Source organism: Cryptomeria japonica, chromosome 3 (genome assembly GCF_030272615.1).
Source record: "Cryptomeria japonica chromosome 3, Sugi_1.0, whole genome shotgun sequence".
Classification (NCBI taxonomy): domain Eukaryota; kingdom Viridiplantae; phylum Streptophyta; class Pinopsida; order Cupressales; family Cupressaceae; genus Cryptomeria; species Cryptomeria japonica.
In genome coordinates, this window is record NC_081407.1 from 194,179,191 (window position 1) to 194,198,739 (window position 19,549).

The 19,549-nt window shown below is 37.2% G+C and overlaps 1 protein-coding gene across 1 annotated transcript in view; it reads left to right on the forward strand.

Annotated features, from left to right (window-relative positions):
* The first annotated feature begins 18,991 nt into the window (after window positions 1-18,991).
* LOC131035065 (uncharacterized) overlaps window positions 18,992-19,549 on the forward strand; it is a 41,201-nt gene continuing 40,643 nt past the window's right edge. The window contains exon 1 of the mRNA XM_057966686.2: window positions 18,992-19,159. Within this exon, the coding sequence (XP_057822669.1) occupies window positions 19,099-19,159 (61 nt within the window). The 5' untranslated portion in view covers window positions 18,992-19,098. The remainder of the gene's footprint in view (window positions 19,160-19,549) is intronic.

The following is a 19,549-nucleotide window of genomic DNA, read 5'->3' on the forward strand; positions in this document are numbered from 1 at the left end:
ACATTTACAAGCTCTAAGCCTTTACATGGAGATTTACATCCTGCTCCATCCTAGAGAAAATTTGACAACATAACCCTGTAATAATGAACTCCTCTCCTCTCAAATCAGCCAAGGCATCAACATATAAATAGAGGTCAACACAAAGAGGAAGGCTTACATGGTTTCCAAAACCAACTTCAAAGCCTAAGAGGTAAGTTGTGTCATAAACAATATCTTGCTAATCCCATGAAATGTTGCTCATAGCAACTTCCAAGGCAACAACACCTATCGCATCCATAATGGTCATCTTGCCAAATACAATGTAAAAACAACATAGAATTTACTATGACTAGGAATAGGCACCTTCCTTACCTCACACCACTTGTACAAGTAAACTCCACCATAAATACCAAAAGCTAAAATACAACTCCAATACATAATAGAAGCTGAAAACCAAGATCCTTTAGTCAACATAGGAAATTACCAAATCAATTTCCACTCCAACATAACATCTTCCAAGTGGGTACCAACTTCCTAGAAATTAAGGAATATGTCATTTCATCAGGTGCCATGTAGGATGCCACCTCACCAAGAGTTCCCACAAAGTGAATGGCAACTTAGGAAGTTTATATCTTAGAATAAATCAATTAGGAAATAATTAATTATTTTGGCATGTTAGGACTTTAAGGTTGAGACACCTTAATCCCAACAAGAACCAGCAAAGAAACAAAACCGAACCAACACTAATCCAACAATCTCATGAACTGCTCCATATCTTTTTCAATTTCCATCATAGTGGTAGTGATTTTCTTGAGCTTCTAAAAAATCAGGAGAAGGAGTTGTGAACTTTCTCTTTAGCGTTCCTCTAGTCCTTTTACTTGGTCCAGAAATGGTATCCTGCTTAATATTTGTATCCGCCTCCACAACGTCCTTCAGTTGGAATTGCTCCTTGAGATTGATGATCATGTTTTTAAAACTATCCACAGTAGCACTCAACACCCCATGACTTGTTTGAACAACCGTCTTGATTACATCCTTGATTTTATCCATCTGGTCTTCTTGAGTGGTCATCCTGGTTTCATAACCCTTTTTGAAGTCATCAAAAGCCTCCATTGTGGATTTAATATAGTCTATGACCGAGGCCCTATCTTTCAATGACCCAAGGCTAATCTCATCAGTCAACTACAACTTCTCCATCTACTTGACTTTATCTTTGACCATCTATAAATTGTTGCTATTAGCCCTCTGTTTTAACTTGTGCTTGAAATGGTTTAGGAGAACAAAATGATAGGTGAAGGCCCTTGTATATCTGTCATCAAGAGTGGCATACTCCATTAATACCTTTAGAATATTGCCTCATATAGTCTTGATCTTCACCGTAATATATCTTGTCGACCCATCTCTAAATAAGTTACGCTACTCCTTCTCCTCTTTTGGGAAGAGCTTCACAATATTCCCAAAGAAATTCCTATCTTCGTAGAACTTAGCACCATTGGTAAATAGACTAGTAATTTCAGCAATGAGGTCCTCATTAATAACGAGCTCTCTGTCGAAAAGAGAAACAAAGCCTTTGTTGTAATTTCTAACAAAGGTTCTCATAACCTTGGCTTTATCTTCGTGTAATTTCTTAATATAGGTGGTAAAACCACCTTTTTCCAAGATTCTCCAAATAGTAGTTTTATTCTTTAGCCCTGTACAATCCATGGGATCCACTCGCTTCAAGTCCCCCCCATTCTATCAAAACCATTGTGCCCAAAAACCTATCTGCAAATTTCCCAGACTCTGTAGCTCTTCACATAGAAAATGGACCCAGATTGTTTGTGCACACCATTCAATCCCACTCACACCCAAAAAACATGTGAAAGGAAGGCTCTAGAAAATTAATTAATGCCAATCTCCCAAGGGGTGTCCTTCACACGCCGTGCACAACTAGAATTCATTACATGGGATCTTTGAGTCGAAATAGAAAGTATCATGATAATCATTAAAACTTAAGTTCTCGACTGGCAAGGCTATCCAACTTAATAAGTCCCTTAACTTTATCATCAAGATAGTCCCCTTCATGCCATATGATTTTCTCAAGGGCTTCAACTCCTACGTTGGCAAAATGATCCACCACCCTATTATTTTCCTTATAGGTATGAGAAATTTTTTAATTTCTTCAAAGGAATTAATAATGAAATGATATAATTTGATCCAATTCGCTATATTCCATGAAGGTTTGATTTATTTTTTAAGACATTGAATAATATTATTTAAGTCCCCTTCAATGCAAACCTTAGCAAAAAAAAATTGTTTGGCAATCAAAAGAATCTAAAAAGCTCCAACAGCTTCGGCAATGTGATTAGTTTGATTGCCCAAGGGAAGAGCCACTATAAAAATAAATATACCATTACTCTCTCTAATCACTCCTCCACCCCTAGAAGGGCCAAGATTACCCTTAGCTGCACCATCAAATTTTAATTTAACCCATCCCAAATGAGGATCCAACCAATAGGAATTCTCACAGGGTTTTCTTAACGACTTGAAAACTTTGGCAAGATCCAATTGGATTTGCCAAGCATTGGCCATCTTATGATCATACTCAGTGCATCTATGAGTTTCAATTCTTAGTTGATCACCATTAAGACAATTGAAGTTTTCTTTAACATTTCTTTGAATTTTGTGGAAAACAATCTCAACAAAAGAAGTTGAGTCTCTAAAAATCCTATTATTCCTCTTTCCATATACCCCAGACAAGATGCGGAAGGGTATAGGACCAAAGTCTTCTAATGACTTGATTTCTACTAGGATCTCTCCATTGAGTGAACAGATCCAACATAGAAGAATGAAAGAACCAACTAAGATCCCAAGATTGAAGCATTCTCCCCACAGATTTCTCGAGCAAAGGGACATCCAATAAAAAGATGGGCAACAAACTCAACATCAACCATACAAAGGATACACACATTGGCAAGGAGAAATTCTCTTTTACATAAATTATCAGTGGTTAGGATCTTGTTTTGGAGAAGAATCCAGGAGAAGATGTTGACCTTAGGAATGACGTTTTTCGATCCAAGCCTTCACCCTAATAATATGATGAAACTATAAGAATCTGGTCAACTACTGAGGGGGGGGGTGAATCAGTAGATATAAAATAAACTAAACTTTCACCAAAGAAACTTTCAACTCAAAATCCAATAACTAAACTAGTTGGTTTAGTCATTGTAACAAAAATTTCAACTGCACTGCCAAACTTTACCGGTTGACCAAAACATCAATCATACAATGCAACAGATCTTAAACTCAAATACCATTTAACCAAAACATTAAACCACTTCACTAATATCAATAAAACATGTTTCAGATCATTTTTGGTCATCTAAACATATCTAAGTGGATTTACGAGTCATTCATATCAACCATATCAAAAACACATCCACAAAATCATTCACCACTTGACATAATGATTTTTCACGTGGAAACCCAAATGGGAAAAACCACGGTGGGGGTGAATACCCACAAGTATTCTAAACTCTTCTGAAGTTTTCCCTGTTAGGAGCCAAGCCTTGTTAGAATCTTATACAATAATGTCTTGTTAAGAATAGATCCGATTAAGGGATTGACTACAATACCCTATTAAAGGTAATACCCTATTAGAGGTAACCTCAGTGGAGGATTTCAAATCCAAGCTAATGGATCACTTGGTTAGAGGATTTAAACAACAAGCTTGTTAAATCTTACCTGATTAAGGGATTTAATTGTTGTAATGGTTAGAGAACAACATGCTCTTTGCTGATCTAGTAATAGCACTTCCTTGCTTAATTAGATCCTTTTCTTCTCCTATCTGCCTTCACAAAATTCTGCAGACATACCTTCTGGTTCGACAACAATCACACTTAACGAAATTTGCCAACACATCCTTGAAAATAATCATCGACCTTAGAAGAAAATACAATAGGTCGGTAACACAACACAAAACCTACAAATCTCAGAGATTACAAATAGATCAGTTTAATCTCGACCTTTAGATTACATAGAAATCAACTACACATTGTTCTAGACAACTTCAACCACTCCTGGATCACTGCACATTGGATCCTATAACTCATCACACATTTTTCACTTCATGCTATGCAATTTATCATTCCCAAGATAAACGGTAATCTCTACGTGCCAAATCTGCTTCAAAACTCATCACGTGCAACATGCATACGTGGAATCTTCATCTTCAATCATCATTCGGTCATAGATCATCACAACTGATTCTCCTAGCTCCATTGGTTAGGGTTCTTCTTATCAACTAGTTAGGGTTACCGGTTGATCTCCATGCTTCAATAATAATACTGGTTGCCTTCACTTCTTTACTACCAGTTGCTTTACTGCATCACTACCGGTTGCAATGCATCTTCATTGTCGGTTACTATTGACATCAATGACAACAATATACTTCATCAATGCAATCTTTATGCAATGCCAACATTATCCCCCTTTGGCATTGATGGCAATACAAATATGAATATCCATTGATTGTGATAATCGAGAGTAAATCATATACATAGGTATAGGAATCATGGTTTACAATTTTCCATATACTCTCCTTCAATTGTATCTTCATGTCTTCAGTTGGTAACTAGCTATCAATCATATACAGTTCTTCTCCCCCTTTGAAAACAATGCCAAAGTGAAGGTAAATCATTCTGGTTCTCATCCATGGTTCACTGATCTACAATTAGCTGCTCCCCTGTGGAGTAGCTTCACTCTACACCAATCCTTCTTCAAGATTTTCAATGGGCTCTGGGATTGATGTCTTCCACATCTGTTTAATTGACTTCATGTAGGGGTACAACCCCTAACTTACCTATAAGATACTCAAATGTAGCCTTAGGTAGAGGTTTAGTAAATATATCTACTAGTTGTTCTATAATAGATACATGCTCCAGTGACACATCTTTACTTTGCACTTTCTCTCTCAGGAAATGATACTTCAGCTCAATATGCTTTGTCCTAGCATGCAACACCGGGTTCTTAGAAATGTTTATAGCACTTGTGTTATCACAGAAAATTCTTACCGGTTCTGATATCTTCAACTTGAAACCTTCCAAAATGTGTTTCATCCAAATTTTTTGGGTACAATTCATGTATGCTGCAACATATTCAGCTTTTGTTGTTGATTGAGAGATACAACTTTGTTTCTTGTTGCTCCAAGACACTAGTCTGCCTCCAAGAAAAAATGCTCCTCCGATTGTTCTCTTCCTATCATCAACATTGCTTGCCCAATCTGCATTTGTATAGAATTTTAAATCAAAGTCTCCTGCATATAGATACCATAATCCATAATCAATTGTGCCTTTCAGATATCTGAAAATTCTTTTGGTTGCAACCATGTGTGTCTCCTTTGGGCTTTTCTAAAATCTGGCAACCAATCCTACTGCATGAGCAATGTCCAATATGTTGTGGACAACATAATGTAGTTTACCTATCATGGACCTGTACTCCTTTTCATCAACTGATGCAGAATCATCTTCCTTAGAAAATTTACAACCTGTAACCATTGGTGTTTCAACTAGTTTACAGTCTCCCATTCCAAAAGTTCTCAACACTTATTTCACATACCTGGACTGTGTGATAAAAATACCTTCCTTCATCTGTTGGATTTGCAAACCTATGAATTTTTTTATCTCACCTACCAGTGACATCTCAAATTCACTCTTCATTTCATTAGCAAAATCATGACAAATATCATCATTTCCTCGAAAAATGATATCACCCACAAATACCTCACTTACCAGTATCTTATCTCCTTCTTTCTTGAGATATATATTATTGTCTTTACTAGTTCTTTGAAAACCTATCATCACCAAGTGAGAGTGCAATCTTTCATACCATGCTCTTGATGCTTGCTTCAATCCATATAATGCCTTATGCAATTTGCACACCATATCCTTTTCTGCAGTTAAAGCATAACCATATGGCTTTTTAATGTAGAATTCCTCTTCCAATATTCCATTTAGGAATGCTGATTTCACATCCATCTGATATACTTTGAATCCTTTGTATGCTACAAATGCAAGTAGAGTCCTTACTCCTTCCAATCTTGCAACTGGTGCAAATGTCTCACCATAGTCTTCACCCTCTTCTTGTGCATATCCTTTGCATACTAATCTGCTTTATTCCTGACCACTACTCCATCTTCATTCAGTTTATTTCTAAATACCCATTTTGTACTTATTACATTCTTGTTCTCTGGTCTGGGTACCAATGACCAAGTATTATTCTTCTCTATCTGGTCAAGTTCTTCTTCCATTGCCTTGATCCAGTGTTCATCTCCAAAGGCTTCTTTTGCTATTCTAGGCTCAATGGTGGAGATCATACAAGAGTTCTCTCTTATCCCTCTTCTAGTTAAAACACCTGCATCCTTATCTCCAATAATTTGATCGAGGCTATGATTGAGTCTAACATACCTTGGAATAACATGATCTTGGTTTTCAGGTTCTTCTTCTTCTTCTTCACTATCTTCATCTTCTGTCGGACCTTCCTATTCCGGTTGAACTGGGGCTTCTCTGTTCTGTTCTCCAACTTTTGGATTTACCAGTTCCGGTTCCAAAAACAATGTGTAAGGTTCTTCTTCTTCCCTCTCCTTGCCGGTTTCACCTGAACTTTTAGGAAACTCATCAACTCAGACATTGACACTTTCAATGATCTTCTTAGTCCGGTTGTTGTAACACTTGTAAGCTTTGCTCTTGGTGTAGTAACCAAAAAATATGCCTTCATCATTCTTGGCATCAAACTTACCAATATAATCACCTCTTTTTATAAAACATCTGCTACCAATCTTTTTGAAATAACTGACGTTAGGTGATCTACCATACCAGTACTCATAGGGTGTTTTGTCCTTACCTCTTTTAACCAGTATCTGGTTCATTGTATAAACAATTGTGCTGAAAGCTTCTCTCCAGAATGTATTAGCTACACCTCCTTGAATTAACATAGTCCTAGCAGCTTCAACTACTGACCAGTTGTTCCTTTATGCAATACCATTTTGCTGTGTTGTTCTAGGTGTAGAAAGTTGTCTCTTAATTCTAGTGTCTTCACAGTATCTAGTGAATTCCTTTGAAGTAAATTCACCACCTTGATCAGTTCTTAAGCACTTAAGCTTTCTTCCACTTTCATTTTCAAATAAGACTTTGAATGTCTTAAACTTTCTAAATGCTTATGTCTTGTCTTTCAAGAATGTGACCCACATCATCCTTGAGCATTCATCGGTAAATATCATGAAGTACCGATCACCTTGAATACTCCTAGTCCTCATTGGTCCACAAAGGTCGGTATGAACCAAATCTAGAAAATGTTCAATTGAGAAGGATTTTCTCTTGAAGGTTGAGGATGAAATTTTCCCTAACTAGCATTCCTTGCACAAAGCATTCACCAGTTTGTCCAACTGTGGCAAACCTCTTACTGATTTGTACTTACTGACTCTTACAATTATCAAAATTTAAATGACAAAATCTCTGATGCCAAAGCTGACTATCTTATACTTTTGCAATTAAACAGCTGTTGACTTTAGATTTTAAATGAAACAAGTTACCTCTGGTCTGTTTGCCGGTTGCAATCGGTTCACCTTTGCTTCCATAAATCTTGCACACTCCATTCTTGAATTCTAGTGGGTAACCTTTATCATTGAGTTGAGCAACACTCAAAAGATTGTGTTTCAGTCCTTCAACCCATTAGACATAATTTGCATTGCTTTTACCATTCAGAGAGATGGATCCTTTCCCTTTCACCATGCAGGGTGAGTCATTCCCAAATCTGACAACACCTCCATCAAATTATCTTAAGGTAATAAACTTACTTCGGTCACTGGTCATGTGATGTGAACAACCACTATCTATAATCTAGTCATCTAAATTATCTATGTGAGAGAGCAATGCCCTCTGATCTAATATCTCTTCTTTGATGGCAACAAAGAAAATGTCCTCATTTGCATCTTCCTCAAATTCTTCATCTATAATTCCTCCATCCACTGCAATGAGACAATTTATTTTACCTTTGCCTTTATACTTCCTATACTTCTCATGTTTTTCCTCATTGTCTCCATTTGGACAGTTAGCATCAATATGTCCAATCCGATTACATGCAAAACACTTCAGCAGTAATTTGCCTCTGTACTTACCGGTACCTCTGGGTAACTGCTTGGCCAACAATGCTTCAAGCTCAATCAGACTATCTTCATCATCTACTTCTCTACTGGATCTAGACTCATGACGATAACTTACTTCTCTGCTTTTCCTTACCGGTGGGGTTGAGACTAAGGCTTTAAATGTAGATTTTGATCTCTGAACACTTCCATCAAAACCATTTAATTCAAATGTAGTCAATTTACCAATGATAGAGTCAAGAGTTACCTTTGTCTTATCAATATATTTGAGTTCCTGAATGGCTGCAACTCGGATAGCGTAGACCGGTACAAGGATTCTCAACACCTTGCTAACCACAGTGGTATCCTCCACTGTACCTCCAACACTTTTGATTTCTCTGACTATCTCCTTGATCCTCTAACCATACTGTTGAATGTTTTCTCCTTCAGCCATCCGCATATCATCAAATTTTCCTCTAAGACTCTCTTATTTGGTAGTCTTAACATGCTCATCACCGCTATAGATATCTTCCAGTTTCTTCCAAACTTCATATGCAGTCTCCAATTCATGAACATCAACATATTATGAATTGGACAAGGAGCTGATGATGGCCTCCAATGCTTGATTGTTCTCTTGTTGCTCCTTTTGATCATCTGTCAGAATCCCACTAGGCAAGTTATATTTAGTAACAACATGTTCCAGATATTGACTTCCTAAGCTCTTGATATAGATCTTCATCCTATCACTCCAAATTTTGTAGTTTTCCCTATTGAGCTTCAGACCTTCTTTCTTCATCATGTTCTCCTATATCTTTTCCTCAAGCTATTAGGCTTAAACACAAGAGGACTTGAAATGCTCTGATACCAATTGATAATATGATGAAACTATAAGAATCTGCTCAACTACTGAGAGGGGGGGTGAATCAATAGATAGAAAATAAACTTAACTTTCACCAAAAAAACGTTCAACTCAGAATCCAATCACTAAACTAACTGGTTTAGTCACTGTAACAAAAACTGCAACTGCGCTACCAAACTTACCGGTTGACCAAAACATCAATGATACAATGCAACAGATCTAAAACTCAAATACCATTTAACCAAAATATTAAACCACTTCACTAATATCAGTAAAAACATGTTTCAGATCATTTCCGTTCATCTAAACATATCTAAGTGGATTTACCAGTCATCCATATCAACTATATAAAAAACACATCCACAAAATCATTCACCACTTGACACAATGATTTTTCACATGGAAACCCAAATGGAAAAAACCACGGTGGGGATGAATACCCACAAGTATTCTGAACTCTTACGAAGTTCGCCCTGTTAGGAGCCAAGCCTTGTTAGAAGCTTATACAATAATGTCCTGTTAAGAACAGATCTGATTAAGGACCACCCGGTTAAGGGATTGACGACAATACCCTATTAAGGGTAATACCTTGTTAGAGGTAACCTCGGTGGAGGATTTCAAACCCAAACTAATGGATCACCTGGTTAGAGGATTTAAACAACAAGCATGTTAAAGCTTGCTCGGTTAAGGGATTTAACTATTGTAATGGTTAGAGAACAATAGGCTCTTTGTTGATCTGGTAATAACACTTCCTTGCTTAATTAGATCCTTTTCTGCTCCTATCCGCCTTCACAACATTCTGCAGACACACCTTATGGTTAGACAACAATCACACTTAACCAAATTTGCCAACACATCATTGAAAAAAACCATTGACCTTATAAGCAAATACAATAGGTCAGTAACACAACACAAAACCTACAAATCTCATAGAGATTACAAACATATCGTATCAATCTTGACTGTTAGATTACATAGCAATCAACTACACATTGTTCTAGACAACTTCAACCACTCCTCGATAACCGCACATTGGATCCTATAACTCATCAGGGTTTTTCACTTCATGCTATGTAATTGATCGTTCCCAAGACAAACAGTTATCTCTACGTGTCAAATCCACTTCAAAACTCATCACATGCAACATGCATACGTGTCATCTTCATCTTCGATCATCATTCGGTCATAGATCATCACAACCGATTCTCCAAGCTCCATTGGTTAGGGTTCTGCTTATCAACTGGTTAGGGTTACCGGTTGATCTCTCTGCTTCAATAATTATACTAGATGCCTTCACTTTCTTTACTACCGATTACTTTACTGCATCATTACCGGTTGTAATACATCTTCATTATCGGCTACTATTGACATCAATTAAAACACTATACTTCATCAATGCAATCTTCATGCAATGCCAACACGCCCAAATAGGGCTAGAGGTATATTGATTCTGAGACGTTAGGACAAAATAAAAAGACATTGAATACATACTAGAGGGATCGTATTTTCAAACCATCAAATCTGCCGACTGAGTCACACAGACTGGATTCAGGAGAGATTGCAGAGGGTGTAATTCCAGACCGATCTGAATCAAATCAACCCAACAACCATTCTTCCAGTAATCTTCTACCAAATGACCAAATCTTCTGATGTAGTCATCCTTGAAGGGATTGAAGGAAAAATTAAGACAAAGAGGCTCAAAGCCAAGCCAAGAGTCTTCCCAAAACCGAATACTTGAACCATTGCCTAACTTCCATCCAACACCTTTTGAAGCTAAGTCTCTAGCCTTAATAATACTATTCCAGAGATATCATCCACGAGGTAAGCAATCAGAGATAATAAAGTCTTTAAATGAGGTAACTCATATGAAGTACTAGCTATGTAATATTGAGTTCCATTCCATTCTCTTTCAGTAAATCCTCGACACATGTTTTGCCAAAAGCATTTCATTAAAAGATATGATATCCCTCAATCCAAGCCCACCTAATTTATTGGGCTTACAGACCTCACTCCATGCAATTAGCGGAATTATTTTCTTATCCTCAACTTTTGACCAAAGGAATCTATTTTGAATACTATTAATAATGTCTGCAAATTTAGCTGGGATTTTAAAGAGACTCAAGGCGTAAACAGGTAGATTCTGCAAAGTAGCCTTCAACAATTGAATTTTTCTAGGCTGACTAAGGATGACACCTTTCCAGCCAGCAAGCATCTTGTTAAATCTATCCACCAAAGAAATCTAGAAAGATTCTGGCGAGACAGTTCCAAGAGGAAGTCCCAAATAAGTAGATGGGAAGTCTCCAATAACTACCCCAAAATATTGGCAATTCTCTGCTGCCTCTCAACATGAGTATTTATAAAGAAAAGGGAGAATTTACCTCTATTAATGAATTGTCGTGAAGCTTCTTCATAGGTGACTAGAGATTTTTTGAAAGCTCAAGCCTCTCCAATAGCCAAGGTTCCCATCAGAATAGTGTCATCAACAAACTATTGATGTAAACAAATAGAAGAATACGAAGAGGGGTGGAGCCCCTTCAAGCTAGCTTCTCTAACCAATTTTTGCAAATACCTTTCAAGGATTTCTGCCATTATGGTGAAAAGAATGGGGAGATAGGGTCTCCTTGTCTTAAACCCCTAGAAGATTTAAAAAAGTGAGAAAGCAAACCATTAACCAAAATAGAGGTGTTAGTAGTCGAGATAAGTTGCCAAATGAGATCCAAAACCTTGTTACCAAACCCAAAAGCCGCCAAGACTGGTGCAGGAGCACCTAGCACAAAGGTACACCAGGAGGTTAATGATCATGCCATGAGTCATTTCACTCATATTTGAGTTTATATGGTCATTTTAATGTATTTGAGTCCATTGAGTCAAAATGTAAAGGGCTATGAGCCATAATTGTAACAATTTGTAAAAGTTGCTCAAGTTGTCCTAATGGGTCCTAGTTGGGTCAAGAAGGTCAAAAATATGTAAAATACCCAAGGAAGGGTAAAATGGATGTAATATGTTAGGTTTAGTCCATTTTTGAATATTTAGAGGGTCCATGTAAATTGTGGATATGTTTTTGAGGGTTCTGTTAGGAAGAATCTCACCGAAGCGATTGAGTAAATAATGTTTTGTTCAAAAGTTATAGATCTCTGAGTACGGGTCTATCAAGAAGGCGGACAAGGAAGGTTTGTCAAGGGCCAAAGGGATGGTCCAGGGCCATGGAATGGTCCATTGATTGCCAAAAGACTAGGGAGAGAGGCAAAGAGGAGAACTCCTAGGTGAGGCATAGAGGTTGTTGGTGATGTGATGCAACATGGAGAGGTGGACTTATGGTTGGTATAAGCACTTGGATGGCAGCCACTACAAACTCCATTGGTAGGAGTCACAAAGAGATTGTTTAAGAAGGAAGCAGCAACATAAAGAGGCATAATGAGATAAAGATGAAGACAAAGGTGAAAATTTTCACTCAAAATTTTTCTTGCAGGTTATTATCCCTATGTTTCCAAGGGACTTGGAAAGCTTTCAAGGTCGATAGTATGGTGTAGGAGCACCTAGCACAAAGGTACACCAGGAGGTTAACGATCATGCCATGAGTCATTTCACTCATATTTGAGTTCATATGGTCATTTTAATGTATTTGAGTCCATTGAGTCAAAATGTAAAGGGCTCTGAGCCATAATTGTAACAATTTGTAAAAGTTGCTCAAGTTGTCCTAATGGGTCCTAGTTGGGTCAAGAAGGTCAAAAATATGTAAAATACCCAAGGAAGGGTAAAATGGATGTAATATGTTATGTTTAGTCCATTTTTGAATATTTAGAGGGTCCATGTAAATTTTGGATATGTTGTTGAGGGTTCCGTTAGGAAGAATCTCAGCGAAGCGATTGAGTAAAGAATGTTTTGTTTAAAAGTTATAGATCTCTGAGTATGAGTCTATCAAGAAGGACAACAAGAAGGTATATTTTGTTTATTTAGTTTCAAAGTTATGTTTAATGGTTCAGTGGAGTATGCATGGAAATGGATAGAGCCTAAGGGGATGTGTGAGTGTCTTGAGTACATTGGGAATGTTTGAAACCAAAGGGAGAGAGTTTTATGAGTTTTTTGGTCAACAAATATTGTCATTTATGCTTTTGGCTGTCCTAAAACAATGAGACAGTGTGTTGGGGGTGTTATTCTAGCATGTGGAGAGTAGGGGATCAAAGGTGATGTGTTTAACCAATGATAGGTCTTGAGGAATGAGTTGTGTGGGTGTGGGTAAGATTCCTTAGGTGTTTAGGTAAGATCCTACTACCCTCTGCACCAAAGACCTTTAGAAGAAAACTCCAATCCGTTCTATCATATGCCTTTGACAAGTCCAATTTTAACAAGAATCCTTGATTCTTAGATTCAACAAGAGAATGGATATTTTTATGCATTGTAATGATCAAGTCAAGAATTTGTCTTCCTAGGAGAAGCCTAGTCTACTGAGATGAGATAATAAAAGGGAGAACAATCAGCAATCTAGAAGTGAGTACCTTAGAAATGATTTTATAAAAAGGATTACAAAGGCTAGTGGGGCGGAAAGCATCCAAAGAATAAGCTCCAAGCACTTTCGAAATAAGGAAAATGAAAGTCGAGTTAATCTCTTTGAGGATTCTCCTAGCTCCAAAGAACTCTTTCACCGCATTACACACATCTTTAGCCACAATGTCCCAAAATTTCTAAAAGAAGAACATGGGAAAACCATCAGGGCCAGGGGCCTTGTTACCTTCAAAAGAGAAAACAACCTTTCTAATCTCAAGGCAAGACGAGATGACAACAAGCATTTTATTATGTTCTTCATTAAGAATTTTTCAAGGTAGTGTTAATGAGACATTATTGAGCCTCAGATTTCGGACATGAATTTGCAGCTAGAAGCTCACTAAAATGCTGAGCCGCCTCATTACAAATATCCTTCTCAGACTCAAACTTGATTCCATTCCTAAAAATATGGTCTATCTGTTAGAAGCCATGTGTTTCATAGTCAAGAGGTGAAAGAATTTGGTATTCGCATCACTAGAAGCAAGCCAGGTAACTCTCAACCTATGCTTCCAAAACTCCTCTTCCTTTGATATAATGTCATGGTAATTTGACAAAACTTCATTTTCTTTTGCTAAGTAGCCATCCTTGTAACCTTCCTTCTAAATTTTATCTTGATTTTCCTTCAACTCCATCTGGATAGTTGACTTATTAACAAAGATATGTCCAAAGGACTCCTTGTTCAAGATTCTATTTTTCCTTTTGATCTCCCCTAGCTTTTTCGCCACCCTAAACATAACAGAGCCATTGGCACTAATGTTCCACCACAGTTTGATATTTCATGAAGAGACGGATGAGAGAGCCACATTTTCAAATCTTAATGGAAAATTCCTTTTCTTTGACAAAGAGTCAACAACAAAGCTAATAGAATAGTGATCAAAACCAGTTCTTTAAAGTGCCAAAAGAGAGCACAAATAGTAGCACAACCATTCATTAGAAACCAAAGCACAATCAAGTATGACCTGAATAAGTTCATTCCCAACTCTACAATTAGTCTAGGTGAACGAGGCACCTTTGAGCTCCAAATCAATCAAACCATGATTATTAATAAAATCTAACAGATCCAACTTACTATCCAACTACACTTGGGATCCACCAAATTTCTCAGAGTCATTGATCGAGGTATTGAAATCCCCCATAACAATCCATGCTTCGTTTGGAAATTTAGATCTAAAGTTAGTCAAGGACTTCCAAAATTTTCTTCTTGCTAATTTAGTATTAGGGGCATAGATATTTGAGAGATTCCAGCTAAAATTATTCTTAACATGATAAAATTTGGTAACTACGTGATTAGAATCTTCCCAAACCCAAGAGCCACAAATGATATTAATATTCCAAAATGAGGCAACTCCTCCAGAAGCTCCTTCGGAACTATTTCCATGCACACCATTGGAGGTGAAGAACTTAAGTTTCTCAACTCTTTCCTTAGGCATTTTAGATTCTTGGACTAAAACTATATCAAGTTTATGATCTCTAACAAAATTACGCAAAATTTCTTTTTTATGGGAGCTATTTAACCCTCGCATGTTCCATGACATAATCTTCATTACTTACTAGGGGTAAGATTCTTACATATCTCAGGGATGGTGCATTGAATCCCATCAGCTATGTCTTGGCTGCTATCATGCTCTATGTGCCATCTTGAAGATTTCCTTCCAACACTTTCTCTTGGTCCCATATCAGCTCTAGTTCTGTTTTTGGTGATCATACCAGGAGACGACTTATTCTTAGCTCTTTTCTTCTTAGTAATTGTAGTGTACCCACCGTCCTCTTCGAAGTCTGTTTCTTCTGCACTCAAGTTCTCCTTGCTGGAGTCATAAATCTTCTCTGAGGGCTTATCGTCTATTCCCATATCCACCACTAGGATTTGGTTTTTGTCCTCTAAGATGGGTTGAGAAGCATTTCCCAAAATGTCCAATCCAACATCGGGGAAAGTGGATTTAACAGAGCTAATAGACTCGTATGAGTGAAGTGAAGAGTTCTTTGTTTGACTATTAATAGCTTCCTTTGAGGATGGGATAGGAGAATCACATGTCTCCACAAAAGGACTCTCTTCCTTATTTGTTTTCTTTCCATCAAGGCAAGGACTGACTTCTTCATTTTGCGCCGTCAGTCTAGTACCGTCATCTCCTTTTTCTCCTTGAGTCTTTTTCAATTCCATTTCTCCTTACTGGGTGTTTTCGTCTAACTCCTTGAAATGATTTTCACCCTCATGGGTAGAAGGCTTACCTACCCCCGATCCCTTGATGTATAGATTTTCCTTCAGATTATTTCCTACTGGGGGATCCCTTTTCGCCTTCCAAACTTTCTTTGCATTGTTTTTTTGTTTCACAACCAAGCTCAGATAGTTTTTAGCCCAATGACCCGACTTCTTGCAATTAAAGTAGACAAAGGGGAGGGTCTCAAACTCTATTGTTTGAACCCATTTCCCTAATTTTGAAAGAATATCAATCAATGAAGGAAGATCAGAGGATTGGACAACACTTACACAAATCCTGACAAAAAACCAGCCTCTTCCTAGTAGCGGTCATTTGATCTATTGATAATAATTCCCCAAACGAGCTAGCTATTCCTCTAAAAACTTCTTCATTTCAATATTCCATGGGGAGTCCGGGGAGCCTGACCCAAACTGGGATTTCTTCAAACAAACTTCCTAATTCAACACCATTTGGGGTCCATTTCTTAAGAGCAAATGATGACTTTCCAATGACCCAAGGTCCACCACAACGAACAACAACAATATCCTCCTCATAGGAGAAGTTGAATGAAAAGAAGCTCTTTAGGCAATGTCGCGACCTCCACTTGCCAGGTTTCAATCGTCATTTTTTCATCACAAAATCTATCACAGTCTCGATGTTAGGTCTTGGAGCCATAAAATTTCCCACCAGGGATAAAGCCATCAAAGAGATATTATGATCAACAATTGGGTTTGGGATAGATATTGAAACACCACCATTGCTAGGGTCTGAGGAAACAATAACAGGGAGAAAAGATGATTTACCATTTGGTTTAACTCCAAAGAGAGAAACCCAAGGCGATTTGCCTCCCCCATTATTCCCGTCCAAATTCAAATTTGAACTCTGTAAATTCCTTCCTTCGTCCAAAACAACACCACTGGTCCCTAAAGAAGGACCCTTTTGAGCATTGTTTCCAGGAGACCTAGCAACACCTGATTCCCCCTGAAAGGAAGGGATACCATTATTAAAAGTCAAACTCTTACTTGGGTCCACCTGAAACGTTGAGTAATGAGTCTCCTCTGTAGGGCACTCCTTTCTAGTACACGTGACAAAGCCAACAAAGGGAGGAGAGCCAATAGTCTATGTAGAGTCATTCCTACCATCTTCGTCGCCTTCTGCACCTCTATCCTTCTGCACACTGCTGCCATCTCTGCTACCTGCCGCTGTAACTACTATTTTATTTTACTTATTTCTATTTTTTGCTTTTTGTTTTATTTTTTAATTATTTAATTAATTAATTTATTATCATTTTTTTGTCTTTGGTTTTCTTCCTTCCTTATCTTTGTGTTCTATTTCTTTCCTTTTTGGTCTTTTCCTTTTTCACTTTATTTATTTTTAATTAGTATTTTGGTGTTGTAGCTTTTCACTTGGGTGTCATTTTTCTTTCTATTAATCCCCCTTATTTTCTTTGTCTTCATGTTGCTCCTTTTATTTATTTTTTATTATTTTTCTTCTTCTCTTATTGTCTTTCCTCCCTCTTTTTATATCTCATAGATCTGCAACTATCCTATTTTATGGTATTGAGCTTTTCTATCATTCTGATGATGGATCACAAAGTGTGATCCAAAACGTTGATGCAAATAAATGAACATGATCTAATCCAAAAACAACAACAAGAACTATCATGGATTGTGGAAAACTAATATCTTTTATGATATTATTTTAAATTAATCTATACAAATTTAAAAGAATATTTACACAAGTGATTAGTCATATAACAATTAATATAATTATAGTATATTTTTAACATATAAAATACTTAACTAAATAATATCATTAAATTTTCACCTTTGTTCTTTGTGTAGCATGTTTGAGATTTATCTTGTCTCTAACAAGTAACTAAGTCATGATAGAAACCACAAGGAGAAACCAATGATTTAATCTAGAGAATAAAATGCTAAAAAACTTATGGGAGAAGAAAAATAGTTTCAATTGTTGTTTATTTCTCTCCTATCTTTATCTCCTTACTTCTCCCTAATATATCTTTCTCTCTCATCCCCATCTCTCTTAATCTCTCCCTCTTTCTATCCCTACGTCTCCCTTTCTCCCTCTCACTCCCTCTTTTTATAGCTCTCTACTTCTCTATCATCTCTTTCTTTCTCTCCCTACATCCTCCCTTTCTATCTCTATCTCCATATCTATTTCACTAGCACACACTATTTCTCCTTCCTTATCTCAATCTCTATATGTATCTTTCTCTCACTCACACATTTTATTTATCTCTCTCTCTCTCTCTCTCTCTCTCTCTCTCTCTCTCTCTCTATCTATCTATATATCCCTCTCTATCCCTCTCTCTCTATAGCATTTCTTATATCTTTATCTTTCTATATTTCCACCTAACCCTCCCTCATTGTCTCCCTCTTTTTATCTTTATTTCTCCATCTCTTTCTCTCTCTTCCTCTCTCCTTCCATATCTTCATCTCTATATATTTATATCTTTCCTTCTCTCACCACTTTATCTTTCTCAAGGTATACCCCCCTGCCCCCCCCTCTCTCTATCTCTCTCTCTCACACACACACACATTATCACTCCCTCTTTCTAAATCTCTACTAATTTTTCCTCTCATTATTTCTCTCCCTCTCCCTTTCCCTCTCCCTCCCTCTCTATCTATTTATATATTTATCTCCAACTTTCTATTTCTCACTCATATACACGCACTCACTCCTATCTTTCACCCTCTCTATCTATCTCTCCCCCTCTATATATATTTCTATTACTTGTCTTTGTCACCTTTCTCTCTCTCTCTTTCCCCTCCATCTCTATCTCCTTATCTATCCTTCCCAACACTCGCTCCTTGCTTCTCACTCCTCTATCTCTATCTCTATCTTTCTATCTCTCTATCTTTATCTCTCCCTCTACCTATATCTATCTATTTCTCTCCCTCTTCCTCTCTCCCTCTATCTTCATCTCTACCTCTATCTTCCTCTGTCCTTTCCATATCTACATATGTATCCTTCTATCTATCCATCCTCTTCTCCCATCTGTCCCTCCCTCTCTCTCCCTCTATCTTCATAGGTTTTATTTTAGTTGCTTTTGAATTCCTTTAAGTGGATGTATAGTTGATTTGAAGTTATCACTTCTCCATTGAGACCAAACAACATCATTTGCCAATTGTTTCTTAACCTACCTTTCAAACCTTTTCGACATACCCATTGCACACCAAAGTACAATTGTAATCTCATAAGGAACTTTCTTAATCAGCAAAGAGATGTCTTATGGACATAATTGTTATAAAAGCTTTTTTTTTGGGTTCAAAATTAAAAAAGAATACTCAAGCTTGGCTGTGAAATTCTAAATTTCTCCTTCTGTATCGATTAATAAATATAATACATTGTACATCATTGTTGACTCGCATTGAGCAGGCAAGATGGGCGCAAACCAGGTACTGAAGCGGATCCCCAGAATCAAATTCCCTAACAGACGGGCAGGTATTCAGCCAACATTAATATATGCCAAACTTTAACCCTAGGCGTTTCTTTTATATATGCACGCGAAAATAGCAGAAATGTTTTAGGGCACTAGGAAGCTTCATGTAATATATCGTATGAAGGAAGAAACGTAGTTTTTTCTGTCATACAATGTTTCTTGCCTTAGCAGTAGGAGATCTTCATGTAAAATAGAGTGTCATAGAGATCACCGATTTCGGAATTGCTTTTAAATAGCAGCGATCAATTCAAATTTGTTTCTCGTATGCAATCATAATTTGAATGTTTTGTGGACATTCTCTCATCAATTTTGGGTACTAAATAGGCAATTAGACCGAAACTTATCCCGAAATTGAATCTCTTTTTATTCTATTGGATTTTTTTTTGATTGGG